Source organism: Taudactylus pleione, unplaced genomic scaffold (assembly GCF_031769625.1).
Source record: "Taudactylus pleione unplaced genomic scaffold, aTauple2 ptg000206l, whole genome shotgun sequence".
Taxonomy (NCBI): Eukaryota; Metazoa; Chordata; class Amphibia; order Anura; family Myobatrachidae; genus Taudactylus; species Taudactylus pleione.
Window position 1 is genome coordinate 10,687,424 of NW_028284608.1, and position 20,864 is coordinate 10,708,287.

General features: G+C 42.5%; 1 protein-coding gene across 3 annotated transcripts in view; it reads left to right on the forward strand.

Moving 5' to 3' along the window:
• Positions 1 to 20,864, forward strand: part of PLCB1 (phospholipase C beta 1) — an 808,463-nt gene that overhangs the window by 528,534 nt on the left and 259,065 nt on the right. For all 3 annotated transcript variants that reach the window (XM_088478043.1, XM_088478041.1, XM_088478042.1), the window contains exon 10: positions 12,355 to 12,501. In XM_088478043.1, the coding sequence (XP_088334169.1) occupies positions 12,355 to 12,501 (147 nt within the window). The remainder of the gene's footprint in view (positions 1 to 12,354; positions 12,502 to 20,864) is intronic.

A 20,864-nucleotide genomic window follows, 5' to 3' on the forward strand; every position in this document is an offset into this window, starting at 1 on the left:
AGGGGGTGTTGATTAGGCAAGAAAAATAAATTGTGCTTTACATAGGAGCGACAGACATGGACCTACTGTACGACACATCATCCTTATCTTACTGTACGACACATCATCCTTATCTTACTGTACGACACATAATCCTTATCTTACTGTATGTCACATCATCCTTATCTTACTGTACGACACATCATCCTTATCTTACTGTATGACACATTATCCTTATCTTACTGTATGACACATCATCCTTATCTTACTGTATGACACATTATCCTTATCTTACTGTACGACACAATCCTTATCTTACTGTACGACACAACATCCTTATCTTACTGTACGACACATCATCCTTATCTTACTGTATGACACATTATCCTTATCTTACTGTATGACACATCATCCTTATCTTACTGTATGACACATTATCCTTATCTTACTGTACGACACATAATCCTTATCTTACTGTACGACACAACATCCTTATCTTACTGTACGACACATCATCCTTATCTTACTGTATGACACATTATCCTTATCTTACTGTACGACACATAATCCTTATCTTACTGTACGACACAACATCCTTATCTTACTGTATGACACATCATCCTAATCTTACTGTATGACACATCATCCTTATCTTACTGTACGACACAACATCCTTATCTTACTGTACGACACATCATCCTTATCTTACTGTACGACACATTATCCTAATCTTACTGTATGACACATCATCCTTATCTTACTGTATGACACATCATCCTTATCTTACTGTACGACACAACATCCTTATCTTGCTGTACGACACATCATCCTAATCTTACTGTATGACACATCATCCTTATCTTACTGTACGACACAACATCCTTATCTTACTGTACGTCACATCATCCTTATCTTACTGTACGACACATCATCCTTATCTTACTGTACGTCACATCATCCTTATCTTACTGTAGGACACATCATCCTTATCTTACTGTACGACACAACATCCTTATCTTACTGTACGACACATTATCCTTATCTTACTGTACGACACATCATCCTTATCTTACTGTACGTCACATCATCCTTATCTTACTGTACGTCACATCATCCTTATCTTACTGTATGACACATCATCCTTATCTTACTGTACGACACAACATCCTTATCTTACTGTACGACACATCATCCTAATCTTACTGTATGACACATCATCCTTATCTTACTGTACGACACAACATCCTTATCTTACTGTACGTCACATCATCCTTATCTTACTGTACGACACATCATCCTTATCTTACTGTACGTCACATCATCCTTATCTTACTGTAGGACACATCATCCTTATCTTACTGTACGACACAACATCCTTATCTTACTGTACGACACATTATCCTTATCTTACTGTACGACACATCATCCTTATCTTACTGTACGTCACATCATCCTTATCTTACTGTACGTCACATCATCCTTATCTTACTGTATGACACATCATCCTTATCTTACTGTACGACACAACATCCTTATCTTACTGTACGACACATCATCCTTATCTTACTGTACGACACATCATCCTTATCTTACTGTACGACACATCATACTAATCTTACTGTGCGACACATCATCCTTATCTTACTGTATGACACAACATCCTTATCTTACTGTACGACACAACATCCTTATCTTACTGTACGACACATCATCCTTATCTTACTGTACGACACATCATCCTTATCTTACTGTATGTCACATCATCCTTATCTTACTGTATGACACATCATCCTAATCTTACTGTACATCACATCATCCTTATCTTACTGTACGACACATCATCCTTATCTTACTGTAGGACACATCATCCTTATCTTACTGTACGACACAACATCCTTATCTTACTGTACGACACATTATCCTTATCTTACTGTACGACACATCATCCTTATCTTACTGTACGTCACATCATCCTTATCTTACTGTACGTCACATCATCCTTATCTTACTGTATGACACATCATCCTTATCTTACTGTACGACACAACATCCTTATCTTACTGTACGACACATCATCCTTATCTTACTGTACGACACATCATCCTTATCTTACTGTATGACACATCATCCTAATCTTACTGTACGACACATCATCCTTATCCTACTGTATGACACATCATCCTTATCTTACTGTACGACACAACATCCTTATCTTACTGTACGACACATCATCCTTATCTTACTGTACGACACAACATCCTTATCTTACTGTACGACACATCATCCTTATCTTACTGTACGACACATCATCCTTATCTTACTGTACGACACATCATCCTAATCTTACTGTACGACACATCATCTTTATCTTACTGTACGACACATCATCCTTATCTTACTGTACGACACATCATCCTTATGTTACTGTACGTCACATCATCCTTATCTTACTGTATGACACATCATCCTAATCTTACTGTACGTCACATCATCCTTATCTAACTGTACGACACATCATCCTTATCTTACTGTACGACACATCATCCTTATCTTACTGTATGACACATCATCCTTATCTTACTGTACGACACATCATCCTTATCTTACTGTACGACACATCATCCTTATCTTACTGTACGACACAACATCCTTATCTTACTGTACGACACATCATCCTTATCTTACTGTATGACACATCATCCTTATCTTACTGTACGACACAACATCCTTATCTTACTGTACGACACATCATCCTAATCTTACTGTACGACACATCATCCTAATCTTACTGTATGACACATCATCTTTATCTTACTGTACGACACATCATCCTTATCTTGATTACCTAACAAGATGGCTCCTGCTGCCGGAGGGTCATGGGGCCTTATTCAGTGGTGGGCGCTAATGCCAGCGAAACACTGACTTTTTCCAGAGCGATACCGCGGCTTTATGCTAATTCCGAAGCCGAAAGAATTTATACAGAGGCGCTTACCAGCTGTGGGCAATCTAATGCTTTGCGTAAACAGAAGCACCATTGGCACCATCAGTAGCCCCATCGAACATTTGCACCAACCCTAATGGAGGCATAGAATGTCTGTCTGAACATGGCTGCCGAAATCAGCTGCGGAAAGAGTCGTTGACTGCGACATGCCCACTACTTGTCCATGTCTTGCTAGCCACCCCCTTATTACCACCCACAAACACCTACTGAAATTCCTCCTCTCTGCAACTAAATCCGTTCTGCGTCCCACTGGGGGTAACCAACAGGACATTGTGACTTGTATACATGCACAGACTGAAAAGATCGTACTCATGCGTCCGATTGCCACAACAGCATCCACCTCTGAATCCGTTTCATGGAGTAGGGCATTCTAAGCGTATTTAACATGGATTAAAATGATGCCATTCCCTCAAGAAATGATTTGCTGAATGTCGTGCTATGTTATACTCCAAACAGTAACGCTTTGTCATCTGCAATCCGCTATTAGTTTTATTACGATAGATATAATTAACCATACTCCGCATGGTTTATGAAAGAACCCCGTTAGTGTTTTCATGCTGGGGGTTTGCAATTGAAATGATCTCTGGCTGTTATGATTCTCATTCGTGCTCAGAATTTGCAATGTCAGTGGAATCTAATGCCAGCTGAAATTAGTGCCTGGTTAGTGATATGAATTGCCCTCTCTACATTTTCCCCCTATTGAAATAATTACAAGTGAGATTTCTTAGTGCTATCTGTCATCAGCTGTCTCTGGTAGTAAATGTTAGTGATTACAATCTGTGCCATGTGTTGTACAAGTTCAGCCAGTGCTTCAGAGACAGAACCATAAATACAGTCCTTAGCGAACAGCCATTTCTAGTGATGAATCTTTCTCTCAATGCCATTTGTCATTCAGAGAGATTCCTAATTATGATACGTCCTATGTGATTTAGGTTGGTTTAGTGCTGTGGATGCTCCTTACCACAGTAGTTGCTAGATTATATTTTATTTTATGATTTCATATTAATTAAATATGTAAACTATGTAGATTAATAGTATGTAGTGATATAAAACAGATAACGATTGCATCTTTGTGCTGGAGATGCTGCTAATCATTACAGTTACCACCGGGGGGGGGGGGCACCTGGAGGCCACAGCAGAAAGATTAAAACAAAGGAAAAATTTATACATTGACATTAGGGCAATTGTTGTTTTATTCTGTATATCCACATTTAGGCAAGCGCAGTATTTTGTAATTGACAATTTCCCAAACAGGCTTCTATAAGATTATATTATTTTCATTATATGTTAAGAATACATTATTGTTGATTATTTCGCTGGAATTTACAGGAGAATCCTGAATTACAGTAGTGGGAGGCCTAGCGGACTCCTGATACAGCAGGCAAATTCTACCAGAGAGTGCTTACCTTCCTCAAGGTGGGTGGGGGCAAATTCAAATTGCATTAAAAAGCCCAGCCCACCTAAGGAAACACCTAGTGGGAGGGGCGCCATTAGGACCCTGCCGCTTAGTTTATTGAAGTGGGTGGGGCTGGATGACATCATTACGCCTCCTACTAAACAATTCAGATTGTGTCATCAAGCCCCACCGAACTCTGTCGCTACCTTGCCTGGCTTCACATCTTCTGGACGGAAGGTATGAAAAGTCGGCAAGCATGGTACATGATGTATTATTGTCTTGCTTTGAGATAGCCAACAAGTCAACTAGACGTGTCTACTGCTTCTCAAAAAATGCTCCCCATTCTCCGCACTAATCATTTTAAAATTAAATTGATTATAATCAGAATTGGTAAGTGATTTAGAAGATATCTACCAGTGGCCTTTATTCGTACTCTTCTCGCAGCCACCAGATGAACAGTCCCCAAGGATGCCAGATAAGATACTACTGCTCATCTCGATGGCGGAATGGCAGAATCTCATCTAAGTTGGTCAGAACAGTGCCATAACAGAGCACTTATAGACCCCAGACTGGCCCCACCTCCTCCTACTGCTGTTACGTCACACAAAGGGACCCAGGAGCTGGAGTCTGACCACTTTCTTAGGGCACACTAGGCAGCTCTAGGACACCCTGCAAGCCAAATACAAATGGCACCGGGGCAGCGACAGTGCCACCCCCTTGGCTTGAACCTGGGCAGCAGTCCCACAACCCTAGTTACAGCACTTTGTATTTTATATTGTGAAATTTGGGGGATGGGGAAATGTAAGATACAGCTGAGTGACCAACTTAATAAATAACGTTTGAATATATGGTATGAACCTTCATCAACTGTATCTTACATTTCCCCTTCCCCCAAATCTCACAATATAAAATACAGTAGTAGAACTGGTACCCTCTATAAAACATACAAACAAATATTATAACAATATAAAAAATAACTAACTCAACAAAATATATTTTACTGCCATACAATAGTCCTCTGGTTCATTTATTAGGTGATAGCAACTATTTTCATAGTACAATTAGATGTGATGTTTTTTTTTTAACAATACATCATACAGCCTAAATTTAAATTTTTATATTATTTATAAACAGAATAAACAAAATAAAAGGAATGTAAATAAAAAAAATATATAAAATAAATTAGAATATACCCATATGTAATGGCAGAATAAATTTCATACTGAAATGTCATGCCACCTAATATAAAAAGTGCAATAAATTAGAGTAAAACTTATATTTGCCTCTCATATTGCAGAGCTTGGCAGAAAATTGTTTGCCATTTATTTTTAAATATCATCAGAGTTTTTAGATGAGAAAGGATTTTGGGATCATTTGCCAGATACATGGGTAATTTATCTTTGTAAAAGCAGAGAGAAGGAACAGTAGCATCATCTTTAGTAGAAGTTATTGAGGTCAAATAAAATAATGTATTCTTCTTTCAAATACGTTTTCTATTGCAAATTTAAAAAATGCTAAAAGGGAGATAAAAATGATGATTCATTTGCCCATTATATTCACCTGATTTGCAGTATGTGATGTATTATCCGGAATGCTTTGATTTTCAACTCAGATTTCTTTTTAGTTGTTGTTGTTGTTGGTAATTTGGAGTATCATGCCTAAAATATAGTCATTACATTTAAAAATAGCACCAGACAGTTCCTGTTTTCGCCCTCTCTATAGGGTCTATTCATTGTCACTTAGTTTCTATAAAAGCAGGTGAAAGTGAACATTTTCACCTACTTTTGGAGAAATTACATTTTGGGGCCATTCATCATAAAGGTAAAAACAGGAGATATCTCCCACTTACCTTTCTGTCCCAATGTGGCCCACTGTCCCCATACACTAGTATGGGGACCTAAATTCATCAAGCTCTGAAAATACAATGTTTTCAGGGCTTGGCTGCAGGAGAATTCACCATCTTCAGATGGTTTTTGCTCCCCCATATCCCCTCAATTCGGATGCCTTCGCCATTGTCCGGCTCCTTCCGCCAGACGCCGGTGCTTTATGCGCCTGCGTGAACTGTAGCGCTACCACTGCCGAGTCCGAAAGGAGCAGTGAAAACGTTCGGGGAGACAGATGATTTTCGGATCAGCCGTCTCCGTGTTAATTATCGGGGTCCATCCGGACCTTGATAATTAACATAATGAGTAGATCCCTATATAATTTTCTGCTCAATAAAGATCGCTTCCAAAAAGGGGCCGTATGCACATGCACTGAGCTTCGTCATTTGTGTAAAAATATTTATGTTTCCGCTGAATACATTTCTAAGTTCACGCTCACTTCCTGGTTTTACCAACTGACTCAGGGCCTGTTTTTGACCTGAAACAGGCCTGGCGGAAAAAGTGTAAACATTACTACTTATTTCAATCTATTGCCACTTTAAAAGCACCAAATTACAAATTCATATTTTTATCTGAAAATAATCTCCAGAGCAAAGGTTGGTCAGAACTGTGTCACCTTGGTGTGTATTTACATTGGGCAAAATGCACGTAAAATGGCACTTTCCTGAATAAAGAGAACTGTAAGAAGAAAAAGGGTGTCATGTCCAGGGCTGAGAGGCTACCTGGATCGTGGGTCTCATCTCTCTGTGGGGCGGGACTTCCGGTGGCGGTGCAGGGTCTTGGAGAGCGGCGCTGGGCACGGTGAGTCAGCGCAGACTGGGAACCTCCAGCTGGAGGCAGGTGAGAGCGGGTAACACTGGCAGCGCTGCCACGCTGTAGACTGCTGGGCGTGGCCATGTTGGATTTGGTCAGGTGTCTGTTTGGTCCAATCAGCTTGCAGCATGGTCAGGGAAGGCTAGTAACCTATCCTGCGCTACCTGAGGGTACTAAAGGGCTGTCCAGAAGTCCTTTGGTTGCCAGTGCAACGTCTATCACAGCGTATGCTGTGAGCTAGTTCCCTGTGCTCTCTTTCTTGCTCCTTGAGCTGCAGTTCCAGTGTGTTCCAGTGCATTCCTCGCATAACCTGTATCGGTCTCACCTACTGAGACCCGCCACTTGCTGGTCGCCCAGCCGACCCCGGTCCGCTGAGTTTTCCTGCCTTACCTCGGCCACATCTTGCCCTACGTGCTTCCTGACACCTCATCTTATTCATGAGTCATACCCCGCTACGACCGGCTGCCTTCCAGTATCAGACAACACCACCTCCTTCTCCATCCTACTCCACTCAGGGTCCAGCTCCACGCCACCCCGTGACAAAGGGGTCACATTGAAAATTTAGGATGATGCTTTGCTGAGAAAATATTGATGTGTTTGCCCCCCATGCAGTGATTTTACAAATACTCTATCTTCACTATTGGCACTTTCCTTAGTCACTGTAGGAGCTCGCACAGTGTAGTTTTGACCATGGTAGGAGCCAATAATTCTGCTCTTTAACTCATGAACCTACTAACACAAAATTACATGATGTTGCATTAAAGACATTCTGCACTCCATTGTTTCCTAGCATCTTAAATGATTCCCTCTAACTCTCTCGCTTCCACCAGATTCATGCAATTCATCACGCATGCCCTGTAATTCATCACACATACTTGACACCAGTATGCTGGAGAGTGTCAGACATTTTCTTGTAGCACACATCCTGTTTATTCTTCTCCCCAGCGTTTCCTCCTTGGTGGATGGGAAGTGATAACATCATCTCTGTGTTGCACTTACCCGGCCCAGTCTCAGGGAGATAGCTAGATTCTCCAGGGTAGGGATAGCCATCGGTGGGGTGGCCATCGATACTTACTATTGATGGTCCCATCAGTGATTACCATCGATGGCACACAAACTATTTATGGTGAACCATCAATGGTTTGCACCCCCTTGATGGTCATCTCTGGTTCGGGCACACCGGGCCACTGGAAAAGATGGCGGGTGCCAGGGGCAGGACTAAGCTCCATCCTGCCACAAAACAGCAACAAAAAGAACATTGGCTCCTGCTCATCTATCTATGTCAGAGAACCATTAGTTCTCTGCCATCGTTGGCAAAAGTAGTTGACATCGGCTAGCAACCGTCAATGTTTTTAAAACATTGATGGCCGATGGCCATCCCTACTCCAGGGAGTCAGAGAAAGCACCACTTTTTCATGGACTCTCTCTGACATTCAGGGATAGTCGGCAAGTATGAATTAGCCAAAGATAACCAAAAATGCATCAGATGAGGGGCCAGACTGACACTCAGTGGAACAAGAGGCAGTGCTATCTTAAAATCCAAACAATAGTGAAGAGGGGACATAATGATGATTTAACCAGGGCGACCAAATGCAGATGATGTGATTTGCCTGACTGTTAAAATACTGGCAATGTACATTGTATAGATGAACTAAGTAGTCTCCTTGATAGAGGAGTGGCAGGGCGGCGCTACAGCCTTCCATCAAACTAGCAACATTTCATGGCATTCAGCATATGTCAAATACATATCTGGGTGTACAGTATTTTAGGATACCAGGAATGGGCCTTGATAAAAGGGTATATGTGGGTGAACTAGGGATCTCCACATTATTTTCCTGCCAAATGACAGCCATTTTGGGCAATACCAGAAAACATGGGAGAGAGTACCTTCCTGGCCGCAAGCCCTCCAGCAAGCTTGAGAGGTGGCAGGAGATAGTGTGTGAAGTCAGCGTGGGACCAGATACCAGCACAGAGAGATTTTAAAAGGAACTTTCTCTGAACGAAACTGAGCTGGCGAAAGAAACAAGACTAACCCAGATTTGTTCCCAAGTCTCTTCCTCAAAGATCTCCCCTGTATCGCTCCCAGTCTGACTCATGCATTAGAGTGGACATTGTGAGAGAGTAGTAGTCTATAAATAGAGAGTAGAACCCTTGCCGGGAAGCAGAGGCAACACGGCAACTGATTCCAGTTATGGTTGTCGTGTGAGTTGTAGGTTATTGACAATAGCCAAAAATTTGTAGATATTGATAGTGTCATCGCAAGGGAAGCCAATAACTCTCCCTAATATCAGTAAAAGAATAGAAGCATCAGAACAGGGCTATGCATGTGAGCAAGAGAAGACCACATGTGGTGTTTAACATATTATTTACAGTAAATGATTTACATTAAATCATTACATTAAAAGAATAAAAATGTAAAAAAATTATGACTTTGTATCTTGTGGTCTGCCCTTGCAATATAGCTCGTAAACGTTAAAAATAGCCACGTACATAATACTTGGAAAGAAATTTCGCATTTACAGTTAAACTTAAAAGGAAAAAAAAATCTCTTACAAAGATTCCTCATCCCAACTATAGGCAATTTCTGCGGATAAGGTCTGGGTTAAACGGTTTTATCTCAGTAGCACGCTGAGATAATGTTCTTGACCTTAAATTTGATATACAAGTAACAATGTTCGCCATCTTTTGATGTAGAATAACCTCTTAAGTCTTCTCACAAATCTTTATTTATAGAGAAGACTTTTTAATGTTAGAACACATGGAAAAAAAATGTAGAATGTTTATGGCGTCTTCGAATCTGGGTGAAATAGGGGATTTTTCTTGCTGTTGTAATGGGGCTAACATTTAGGAGCTTGGCATATTTATGCTGTCTTCTGAAAGGTAATATATAACCTTAATTATCTTCAGTCTGTCCAATCTTTAGCTTTGTGCTCAGACACAGGCTTTGGGATAAGTGTACATGGCTGAGTGGCATTTGAGTGCTTTGTCTCAGTGGTCGGCAATGTGAATAGTGCACACTAAAAATTGACATCAGAAAAGCTGCAGTGATGTCAACTGAAATGGCAAGCAGCCTTGCATAGGTTTTATCAGTCCCTTCTGATTTAGTCTACATCATTTAGAAAAGGTTTCTAGTAAAATAAAATTACATTTCAGAACCCAATTCAACAGTGTACTGCTGTCCTATAATAAATCCATTATTATTTTAAGCCATTGTTCTCCTGGAGTAATCAACAAACTTCCAGTCACCTTTTGTTCCATCGGCAGGGAGCACAAACATAAAGGACCTCATTTAGAATTAGGAGTAATTCTAGCTAGACAGTGCAATTTTAGAGCCTGACAAACTGATGTTATGCTGCAGGGGGCAAACTTAAAAGGTGCAGGCCTGTTTTGTTGGCAGTTGGGTGGGGTGGATGGGGGCTCGTCCGACCTCAAATCTAAATCACAGTCTAAAAATAAAGCTGTATAATAATTGTGTGTCACATGTGAAAGCAGGTAGTATTGTATCTCTGCATGCAAAGAAAAAAAATTACATTTCACCCAACTTGGATGTCTCTTAATTTTATTTTATTGTAAGTAAATTTACTGACAGTTGTCAACCATGGCACAAGAAGCTTTTTGCTCTATGGATTTCAAAATCCCTATCTGACTACGAGATATGGTAGAGTATGCCAGACTAAAACCATGATGTGAGATTTCTGGTAACTGAGGGAATCCTATCACTGTAGACTGGCACTTCATGCTTCTGCCAGCTGGGATTGGCAGGGGTAAGGATTAGGCATTGGACATAAGCACCATAAATACTATGAAACATTGCAGCATTTTGTTTTTTGTTTATTTCTTAGACATCTATACTCCTGTTGATGATCAAACTTGCACATCCCTCTCATGCTGGAATTTGTAGTTCCACATCTGTAAGGCCCTAGGTCGCCCTGGCTTGGTGCTAACCATACTACCGCAGTAGTGATTTCTCAACAAGTTGTATTAAAGCCAGTCCAGTCCCGGAAGCAGAAGTCATCGGCACTGAAAGTCAAATGACCATGTGTTGTGCAGAGAGTAACATGAGCTGTGACACTCATCTAAGCGGTGTTGCTGGAGCAATGCAATACATGTCTGTTTAAATGTTCTGCAAATATGGCACTGCTGCTACCGCCCTAGGGCTGTATTCAATTAGTTTCACACCCGCGATACTTTTTCGCCTGCCAGACTTTTCGCCTACATTGCGTGTTTTGCATGTGGAAAAGTATTGGGCTCGTTCCCGCTATTCGCCTTATTCAATTAGAAAGCATGCGAAAATGGCACCCGGCGAAACTGAAACAGTCGAAAAGTCCTGTCAAATATGGGGAACTCAGCCTGACACCCCCCAAAAGATGCACTAACATTGGGGTTCACTATAGATGCCCCCCGATTAGCCCTAATGAAGGTATTCGGGGTACTTAAGTTGTGACAATTGGTGCCAATTAGCGCCTTTACACAAGTGGTGAAGAATAGCATTAAGCAGTATTTTTTGGAACAAATAACTACTCCCAGCAAATTTGGGGTACTTGAAAATGGGTGCTAGCATATTTTTAAGTTTCTAAAGTGAAGTTTTAAAATACATTAAAAATCTACCTTCCGCAAGCACCTGCAATCCTAAAAACACCTGCCCCATACTTGGGGACCCCCCAGAAGTCTATTTCATTTTTAATTTTGTCCCCTCACTTTGAACTTTTTTGCCCTCAAAAAGAAAGTACTTTTTTGGGGTGTTCTAAAGTCTTTTTTAAAAAAAATTTACACAGTTGATCTTTGGGGGACTGTCCCATGGGTGCAGGGGGGTTTCCCGAAGTCTGCACCCCAAAACCGTAATTCTGCACTTTTTTCCGCCTGCTATTCATAGGCGATACTTTCCGCTGATCACATTGCATTGACTTTTCGCGTACGCAAAAAGTCTTTAGAATTGAATACGGCAGAAACTTTCCACCTGGCGAAATGACGTCATCCGCGATACTTTTCCACGGATTCGGACTTTTCGCGTCTCATTGAATACGGGCCCTAGTGGGATATTGTATTGGTCGGAAACCCCCAATACGTGTCGTGCGCATCTGATCACTGTCTAGTCAGCTAATATTCACAGGTGTAGAGCAACCTCTAGCCAATCAAAGCATGAGAACATTTACACCCCCTTCGTGCTAACTTAATGTTTTTTTCTGTAATTGTATGTATCATCCCTTATTGAAGAGCTGCGGAATACTTTTTGTTGGTGCTATGTAATAATGAATGATAACTTTATTTTTCCTGTGTTTCAGGCGAGATATCTGTTGAAGGATTTATGCGATATCTAAGTGGGGAGGAAAATGGAGTTGTGCCACCTGAAAAACTGGATTTAAATGAAGATATGTCTCAGCCCCTTTCTCATTATTTTATTAATTCCTCACACAATACCTACCTCACAGGTGAGTGACCATGTCATCTACTGTATGGTAGAAACATTATTGGTCCTGATAATAGTAGTACTGCTTGTTTTTATTATATCATTTTGTCATGTGTCCCTTCTTGTTGCCAGTGGTATTTAGACATTCCAGCAGTTTAAACATTAAAAGATGTATGAAAATAAACCCGAATTATATTATATAGTGTATAATCTCCACATTTTCTGCCCAACAAAACTCTGCATCCAGAAGCTTGTTTACTGGTAGTATGTAGTATTCAGTGGGAAAAGCTAAATTGCTATCACACTAGAATTTTTGCGTCATGCTAATTCTACAGTATGTGTTCTGGTGGGTGGAGAAATATTGGAATTGGGTTTCACAACGGTTTGTACTTTCATGTAACCGAATCAATTGCCAGATGTGCCATAGAGTTGTACCATGTACTAAAGAGCAAAACAAAGCCATGTGAAATAATTGATCACTTCACTACTTCTTCTGGCGCCGTGTGCACTACTGCACATGCGTGATCAGTAGACAACGCATGCAGTAGCTGTGAGTGCCGTGGAGGGATCCTACAGGTATTTTTGCGAATTTTAGCCCATAGGCTACATCTTCAGATGGCGTTAGCCACTAGTGCCAAGCTGCGTAATACATCACCTACTGGATTTTGGTAAATTCGGCGAAAGTGCAGCACCCATAGAAACTTATGGTCGCTGCTTTTGCGAGCGTAAATGGGAGAGTGTAGCAAATATTTCCCATATCTGCTGCGATCCCCGGCTACATACATTCGGGATATATTTATTATTGGTATCCCCTGAAAACGGGTGTAAAAATGTATATGTTTATATGTGTGTACAGTATGGGGTATTACTAAAGTGAGAGTTTTTAGAAGTGGAGATGTTGCCCATCACAACCAATCAGATTCTAGCTATTATCTTCTAAATGTTAAGTAGAATCTGATTGGTTGTTATAGGCAACATCTCCACTTCTAAATCTCTCACTCTAGTAAATAACATACCCCTATGACTTCAGGAGTCCTGGACACAGTTCTACCATGTGTAGGAAGGGGGATTATATTCTAAAACATATGGTTGGGCATTACTATAATGCACTGGTCTTGCTGCTGTTGCAATTTGGGTCTTGTCATCTAATTTATGGTGGAAACAGAATTTTAGTTTCTTACTTTGCAAACTCCTAGATTTTGTCATACGTGCTGTTGATTATTTTTTTTCTCAATGAACAGTAGACACTCAGCTCTGTGAGCCACATACCGATAATTAGGGCTGTGACGTACATTAAAACATACACCTTCATTAGAGTTTGAGGTTGATGGCTTGTCTCCACAGAATAATTACCATCCAGATCGCTAAACAGAACATGTTCCATTATGTTTGCAGCAGGCTAGCAAAAACCATCAGGGTACCGAGTAATATGCTCTTTTAGGTGACAAGCAGTAAACAGTTTACCCTGTGCAGGACACAGAATCCTGAGCTAAGGACCCCCTGAGCTATTTGTGAGGCATAGAGCATGCATCCAGCAAATAGGAAGCAGCTGGCATGTAATTGGCTGAAATGAATAGGTGTGAAACATGTATTTTAATATTGTCAGAAATAGATTTCGTTCTGCTACAACTACATGAGACTCATAGTAATAACATATGACATTGTAGCTGGCAGTCTGTGCACGCGTTCCGGCAGAATTTTTATTAAAACATGTGCAGATCCACTCAGCATCTGTAATGCTATTTAAGAAAATGTAAATTGCATCGTAACTAAGTTTCTACATTCCTGCACAAAGTAAGCCCTGGACAAAATAGTCGCTAATATGGGCCAGGGCAAAAAACAGGCTCCGTAAAATCCAAGTCATCATGAAACCTGTATGAGATATATGAGATGGTCCTGTGTAACTATAAACTACTTATTGTCTGATGTCAGCCACACTTCCCAGATAGTTAACAAAACATCATTTATCTAAAATAATGACAGGGACAAGTATTGGCGGTTAAATTCGTTTTAGGATAGTATGGGGGTGAAAGAGAGAACGGCCTTACTCCTCAGCAATAAACCAAACCCAAAAAAAGGAACAAAATGACCTGGCACTAATAGAGTGAATAATAATAAATATAGCAGCAACTCCTCAGAGAGGTAGTGTGGGCTCAAAAAGTCGGCAAAAGCCTCTCCCAGTATACAGATTAGGGTGATGCGCTAATATGTTAATACTATAGATGTGTCGAGACACCTGCACTTCGATACTGGGAGTGACTGCGCGGCGAGAGCTACTCTTAATGTGTACAGTTATCGGCACCTTGGCAGTTTTGGGCAAACTAGCCGGCATACCACTGGTAATTTGAACTCCTGATGCTAAATTGAAAGAGGGGGTATTTATTAAAGCTGGGAGAGAGATAAAATTGAAAATAAATAAATTACCAACCAATCAGCTCCTAACTATCATTTTTTAAACACAGTCTGCACAATGTAAATTGGACGCTGATTGGTTAGTGCTTTATCTCTCACAATTCTATGTCTCTCCCAGATTTGATAAATACCCCCCACAGTCTTGATATGAACTCTTGATTTTAATAAGAGTCTTCTCAGAATTTTTGATGGCAATCGGCAGTAAGCAATTCAATATTGTATGGTGTCCTTTATAATGACTGGAGACTCTTTGATTTATAGATGTGCAAGTGCATGCTGTATACATTTTTTTTTTGCATATGTATATTCATTATGTCTATAAAGTGTTTGGTAATTTTAATAGTGTCTTGACTTTTTAATTTTCTGCCATTTCAAGATCTTAGTAGATTATAATATATATATAGTATATTTTATTTATAGTATCAGCATATTAGCACATCACCATAAACTGTATTCAAATAAACCAAACCCGTCAATAACAAAACACATGAGTCCTAGATGGGGGGGCCTTCTGCTCTCCAATCATACTCCACTTGAGGTATCCAACTCCCCTCAAATGACACAAAATGCAAGACCCACCTGGACCGCTGGTGCCACTGAACCCAGTAGGGTGGTATCAGCCTAACCCTTGTATTGGTGTGGAGAGCTCCTCAAAATCTAATGAAGAGATGGTCATTGCAGCTGTTCTTTCCTGCTATTCTCAAAAACCAACAACTAAGGAGGAAGGGCAGGATGACAAATGATCAAACAGACGGTTCCAGCCAACCTTTGCTAACACAAAAACACTCCCAACTCCACCCACTAAAAGCCTAACCAATGAACTAACAAGACTAAACTTCTAACAAAAACCCTGTCTTCCCAGTGTTAGCTGACACACCATTAATGTTTAAATGGCAGCCAGGCCACCCTTAATGTCTTCTGTCACTCTTACCTCCCAATAAAGTTAACTAATAGACATTTTTTTTCATGGGGAGCCAAGCCTAGTACCCAGAGATCCACAAGGTGGAACTCCCAAGAATCCTAAACTTAGCGGTAGCAAGGGAATGTTCTATGGTGCTTCCAAGGATTATGACTTCCGCTGGACAAAGACGATTAAAAGGATGAGGCGATTCTTTGAATGGTTGTGCGGGAACACAAGGGGTGTCCGGTATTTTGTTGGTTGGTCCAGGTTTGTTAAATGTGAGGGGGTTTTGATATCATATGACACCTGATATGACCACTTTCAAGTCAGTAGTGGAGCTGTATGGTGTCGTCACAGCATGACTAGAAGAGGACAAGTTAATTAGTGACCAGTAAAGCTATGTGTGCGTGTATGCGCACGCGCTCCGAGGACACATTAGTACAGTACAGTGCAATGCATGATTTATTGTGTTTGATGCTGTCTAAACACAAACTCTTTATCGTCAGATGACAGATGAACCATAAACCATGAATCTTAACACTCTAAGCTTAATTTAACTAAAGACATGAGACCAACCGTGTCGTTCAAAAATCAACAGAAATATGGTGGCAGAATGGCAAGCATTTTGTGACCACTTGGCTTAGGCAAATGATGTCGCAACTTGTGAGGGCTAACTATCCCACTGTCAAAGGCAAATGTGTAATTACAACTTCTAAAGGCCAAGGGCCCCTTCTGTGAGGTGTACCCCATCCCTATGTAGAAGATCGGTATCTTGTATGTCGGATTAAGGGTTGATACACCACTGACCCACCGAGTTCCAACACATGCCTAGCTATTCCTAGAGCTATCAATAACTGCCCCAATCGACCTACAATGCCAAGACAGACGAGCAATGATAGAGAACCAAACCTCACACACTCAGACCACAGCCTCGTCACCTCTTGTAAGACACGAACAATCGCAGGACGCAAAGCCAAAGACGTCCTCTGACATAATTCATTATACCCAAGATGCACCACCAAGACAAGGAGGGCACCAAATTGTGCAATTGCCCTACATAGTTTGGGTAAGAACATCTCCCATAACATCCCCCTATACCTGAACCACCTGACCCAGTCCCATAGTGAAAAAACATATCCACAAGACGCAAAATGAGATTGAGCGGCCCATAAAACAAAGGAATGGCCAAGCAATTAAATAGGCCTATCATCCAGGAAACAACCTGCAATACACAGAAAACAATAGGTGTGTAAAGTTGCATCACGTAACTGACTATAAGGAGGGGTAAGGAAAGAGGGGGGTAAGTATGACTTGACTCAAGGTAAAATCCTGATAAAAAAAACCTGCAGAATCTTTAGTAATTTGGACTATATACTTAGTATATGTTTATTTTATTATTTTCATATTCCTTTCTCTGTTTTTTTTATATATATATATATATATATATATAAAAAAACAGAGAAAGGAATATGAAAATAATATATATATATATATATATAAACAATTGCTGCCCAAAGCAGGGCAAAGAAAAAACAAGGAAAAGCCACCGAAACCCCCACCGAAACAGTGGCGAGTGGCCGGAGCTCCCAAGTTGTTAAACAGGCAATCAATTCTCCACACGAATGCATCAGCCTTCCTTCTTCCTAGAGCAGGGGTTCCCAACCACGGTCCTCAAGGCACACTAACAGTCCAAGTTGTAAGGATAGCCATGCTTGAGCATAGGTGACTTAATTAGTACCTTAGTTATTTTGATTTAACCACCTGTGTTCAAGCATGGATATCACTAAAACCAGGACTGTTGGTGTGCCTTGAGGACTTCCTCGAGGTTGGGAATCACTGTCCTAGAGTATTGATTTCCTGCACCGACAGACCAGAGAAGGCAGCAAAAGTTGCAGCACCAATTCTAAAAGATTGGGTGCCATATTCCGCAGGCGAAAGCCCGATCTGCTGGATGCAGCGATGAAAAATCAACCTAAAATGAAATTTAGTCAGGGGCGAGCCGTCTGCGTGCATCAACCACCAGGGGCTGGCTGGCAACTTTTAGCCTGGGGGGCAAATGCATGCAGGCGGCCCTGGCAGAGGAGTATCGTGGAGCCAGGGTGCCCGAAGAACGTGCGTGCTATGGCTCCGCCCCCCCTCAAGTGTTTCAGGGAGGAGGCGGGTCCATATGGGATTAAAGTAAGGTAAAAATAAAGATATGGGGCAACCCCCTGTCGTAGTGCCCATATGCAGTGCCCCCGTGTGCCACAGGAGAGAACACCCTTATGCAGGCCTCCAGTAGTGATCCCCCCCTATGCAGTGCCCCTTGTGCCCCCAGTAGTAAGCCCCTTATATAGTACCCCCAATAGTGATACCCCCTATGCAATGCCCCTTATATAGTGCCCCCAGTAGCAGTCCACCCCCCATGCAGTGCCCCCAATAGTGGTAACCCTTATGCAATGCCCCTTAAATAGTGACTTCAGTTGTAATCTCCCCCCTATGCAGTACCCCCAGTATTGCCCTTTATATAGAGCCCCCAGCAGTGGTCCCTCGATGCAGTGCCCCCAGTGGTAGTCTTCTCCCCCTATGTAGTGCCTCTAGTAGTAGTCCCCTCCCCCCTATGCAGTGCCCCTAGTAGTAGTCCCCTCCCCTTGTAGTGCCCCTAGTAGTAGTCCCCCCCTTGTAGTGCCCCCAGTAGTAGTAGTGCTCCCTTGTAGTGCCCCCAGTAGTAGCCCCCCCTTGTAGTGCCCCCAGTAGTAGTAGTCCCCCCCTTGTAGTGCCCCCAGTAGTATTAGTCTCCCCCCCTTGTAGTGCCCCCAGTAGTAGTAGTCCCCCCCTTGTAGTGCCCCCAGTAGTAATCCACCCCCCTGGTAGTGCCCCCAGTAGTAATCCCCCCTGGTAGTGCCCCCATAGTAATCCCCCCTGGTAGTGCCCCCAGTAGTCCCCCCCCCCAGTAGAGAGAGACTTAGTAAAAAAAAAAAAAAAAAAACACTTACCTGAAACTCCCACTCAAGGTCCCGACGCTTCTACCGGCTCCTCCGGCCGCTTTGCATTATGGGAGAGACGTCGTCATGACGACGTCTCTCCCATTACCCACTGCGGGAGCCGGAAGATGGCTCCCGCAGTGGGAGCAGCAGCAGCCAATGAGAGTCTGACAGACTCTCAGCGGCTGCTGATTACAGCAAACACACAGCTGCCAGCTCCAGCGGCTGTGTGTTTGTGCTGTGTAGCGCTGACCGAATTCCGTCCGGTCAGCGCTACACACGCGGTGCAGTCTGTGTCACAGTGACACAGACTGCCCGCGGCCCGCATGACGCTGCGGCCCGGGGGGCACATGGCACCCTGCCCCCCGGTCCAGCCCGCCACTGTCAACCACACACCAGACAGAGAAGGGTGGTGGTCCTTATATGACATGGCCAGACATACTGTAAGGAGCCTGGCATTTCTATGGGGCTTTAGGGACACCCTTGTGTCCCCTGCCATACTGGTTGGTTTTAGATAGCTGAATCCGGCACAACAGGGTATCCCTCAGGAGAATATGCGTGTGCAGTAACAAGGGAGGGGCAATGCGCTATGCTACAACTATTTCACTCATGTGAAAGGCCCCATGGAAGGTCATAGCAACAGCAGTACTAAATATGGAAACTTCTAACGAGGATGAACACACAAACTGCAAACTCACGATTAACTGTTAAAAGAAGCGTGGGACCAATGACGTCGATCATCCGCTGCTGGGACTACAGTATATGTGGTCAAACCCTAAGGGCCTTCTGGACCAAAAAACCCCGCCAATTTCGAAAAGAAGGAGATGCCAGCAAGCCTCTAAGCCAGCGTTTTTCAACCATTAGTGTGCCGCAAGCGGTTGTCAAGTGTGCCGCGTCGGTCAGCTCAGTGCACTTGTACTGTAGTGTGTTTTATCCCTGTGGAGGCCAATGTAGTGTGTTTTCTTGCTGTGGAGGCCAATATGTGTGTATATTTTTATGTGGGAGACAATGTTTATGTTTTTTCATTGGTCACGCACACTGCATAGCCAGTTGGTGTGCCTTGACAATTTTAAAATCTTGTGTAGTGTGCCTCGAGTTGAAAATCACTGCTATAAGCAATGTACAGTAAGCTAGAGACTTCCCGGCAGCGAACAGGTTCCTGACAAAAGCTAACAGATTATAGCCCCAAGATTCACCTGAGGAACTCTGTCGCTGCAAAAAACTGCTGCCACGAATCCTCATAATTCGTTCGAGGGGCCACTGACCGACATGCTGGCCCTATAATCTGCCAACAATGAGATGGACAAACATCACTGACCAAGACAGCTGACATCGCTAACTCGCGCAACCTACCCCAAGCCTAGAAGCACATCCACAATTGAGTTCTCAATGCCAGGCACCTAAAGAGCCATAATAAACGGGATGTAGTCAGCATCCCGAAGGTAGTATCGGGGGATAGGGGGAGCGTTAGGGCGCGGGGTTATGGTTAGACACAAGGGGAGGGTTAATGTTAGACACCAAGGGGGGAGGGTTAGGTTTAGGGTGCAGGGAGGGGAGGGTTAGGTTCAGGCACTAGGGGGGAAGTTAGGGTTAGTCACCAGGAACGGAGGGTTAGGGTAGGGAGAGGGTTAACATACCGACCAACAAGTGTCAGTATGTTAACTTGTCAGAATCCTGGCACCAGGATTCTGACTGCCGGGATCCCGACTGCCGTCAACTCATACCCAACCCGTAAAAAACACATTGAATTGCAAGCAATGAAGCACTAACCAAGCAAGCAGACGCAAAACTCGGCGGCGAAGTCAAACGGTAATTGTTTATCGCTTGTACCACGCCTAAATTGTTGCACCAAAAGACATTGGAACAGCTCCAGCAGGAGCAAGTTCTTTGTAAGGCCCAACTGCACCCACCCTGACGGCCACTCTGAAAAACACCATGAGCCATCAAGAAAGGCCCCAAAGCCAGAGGAACCAGCAGCATTGGTGTAGAGCTGCATGTAAAAGTTTGCTTAGGAATCTGAAGGCCAATAACGCACTCCTTTGAAATCTATGAGAAAGGTTTCCCACACCGCCAGATCGAGTCTGAGCTCAGCCGAGAACTTAAAAAAAT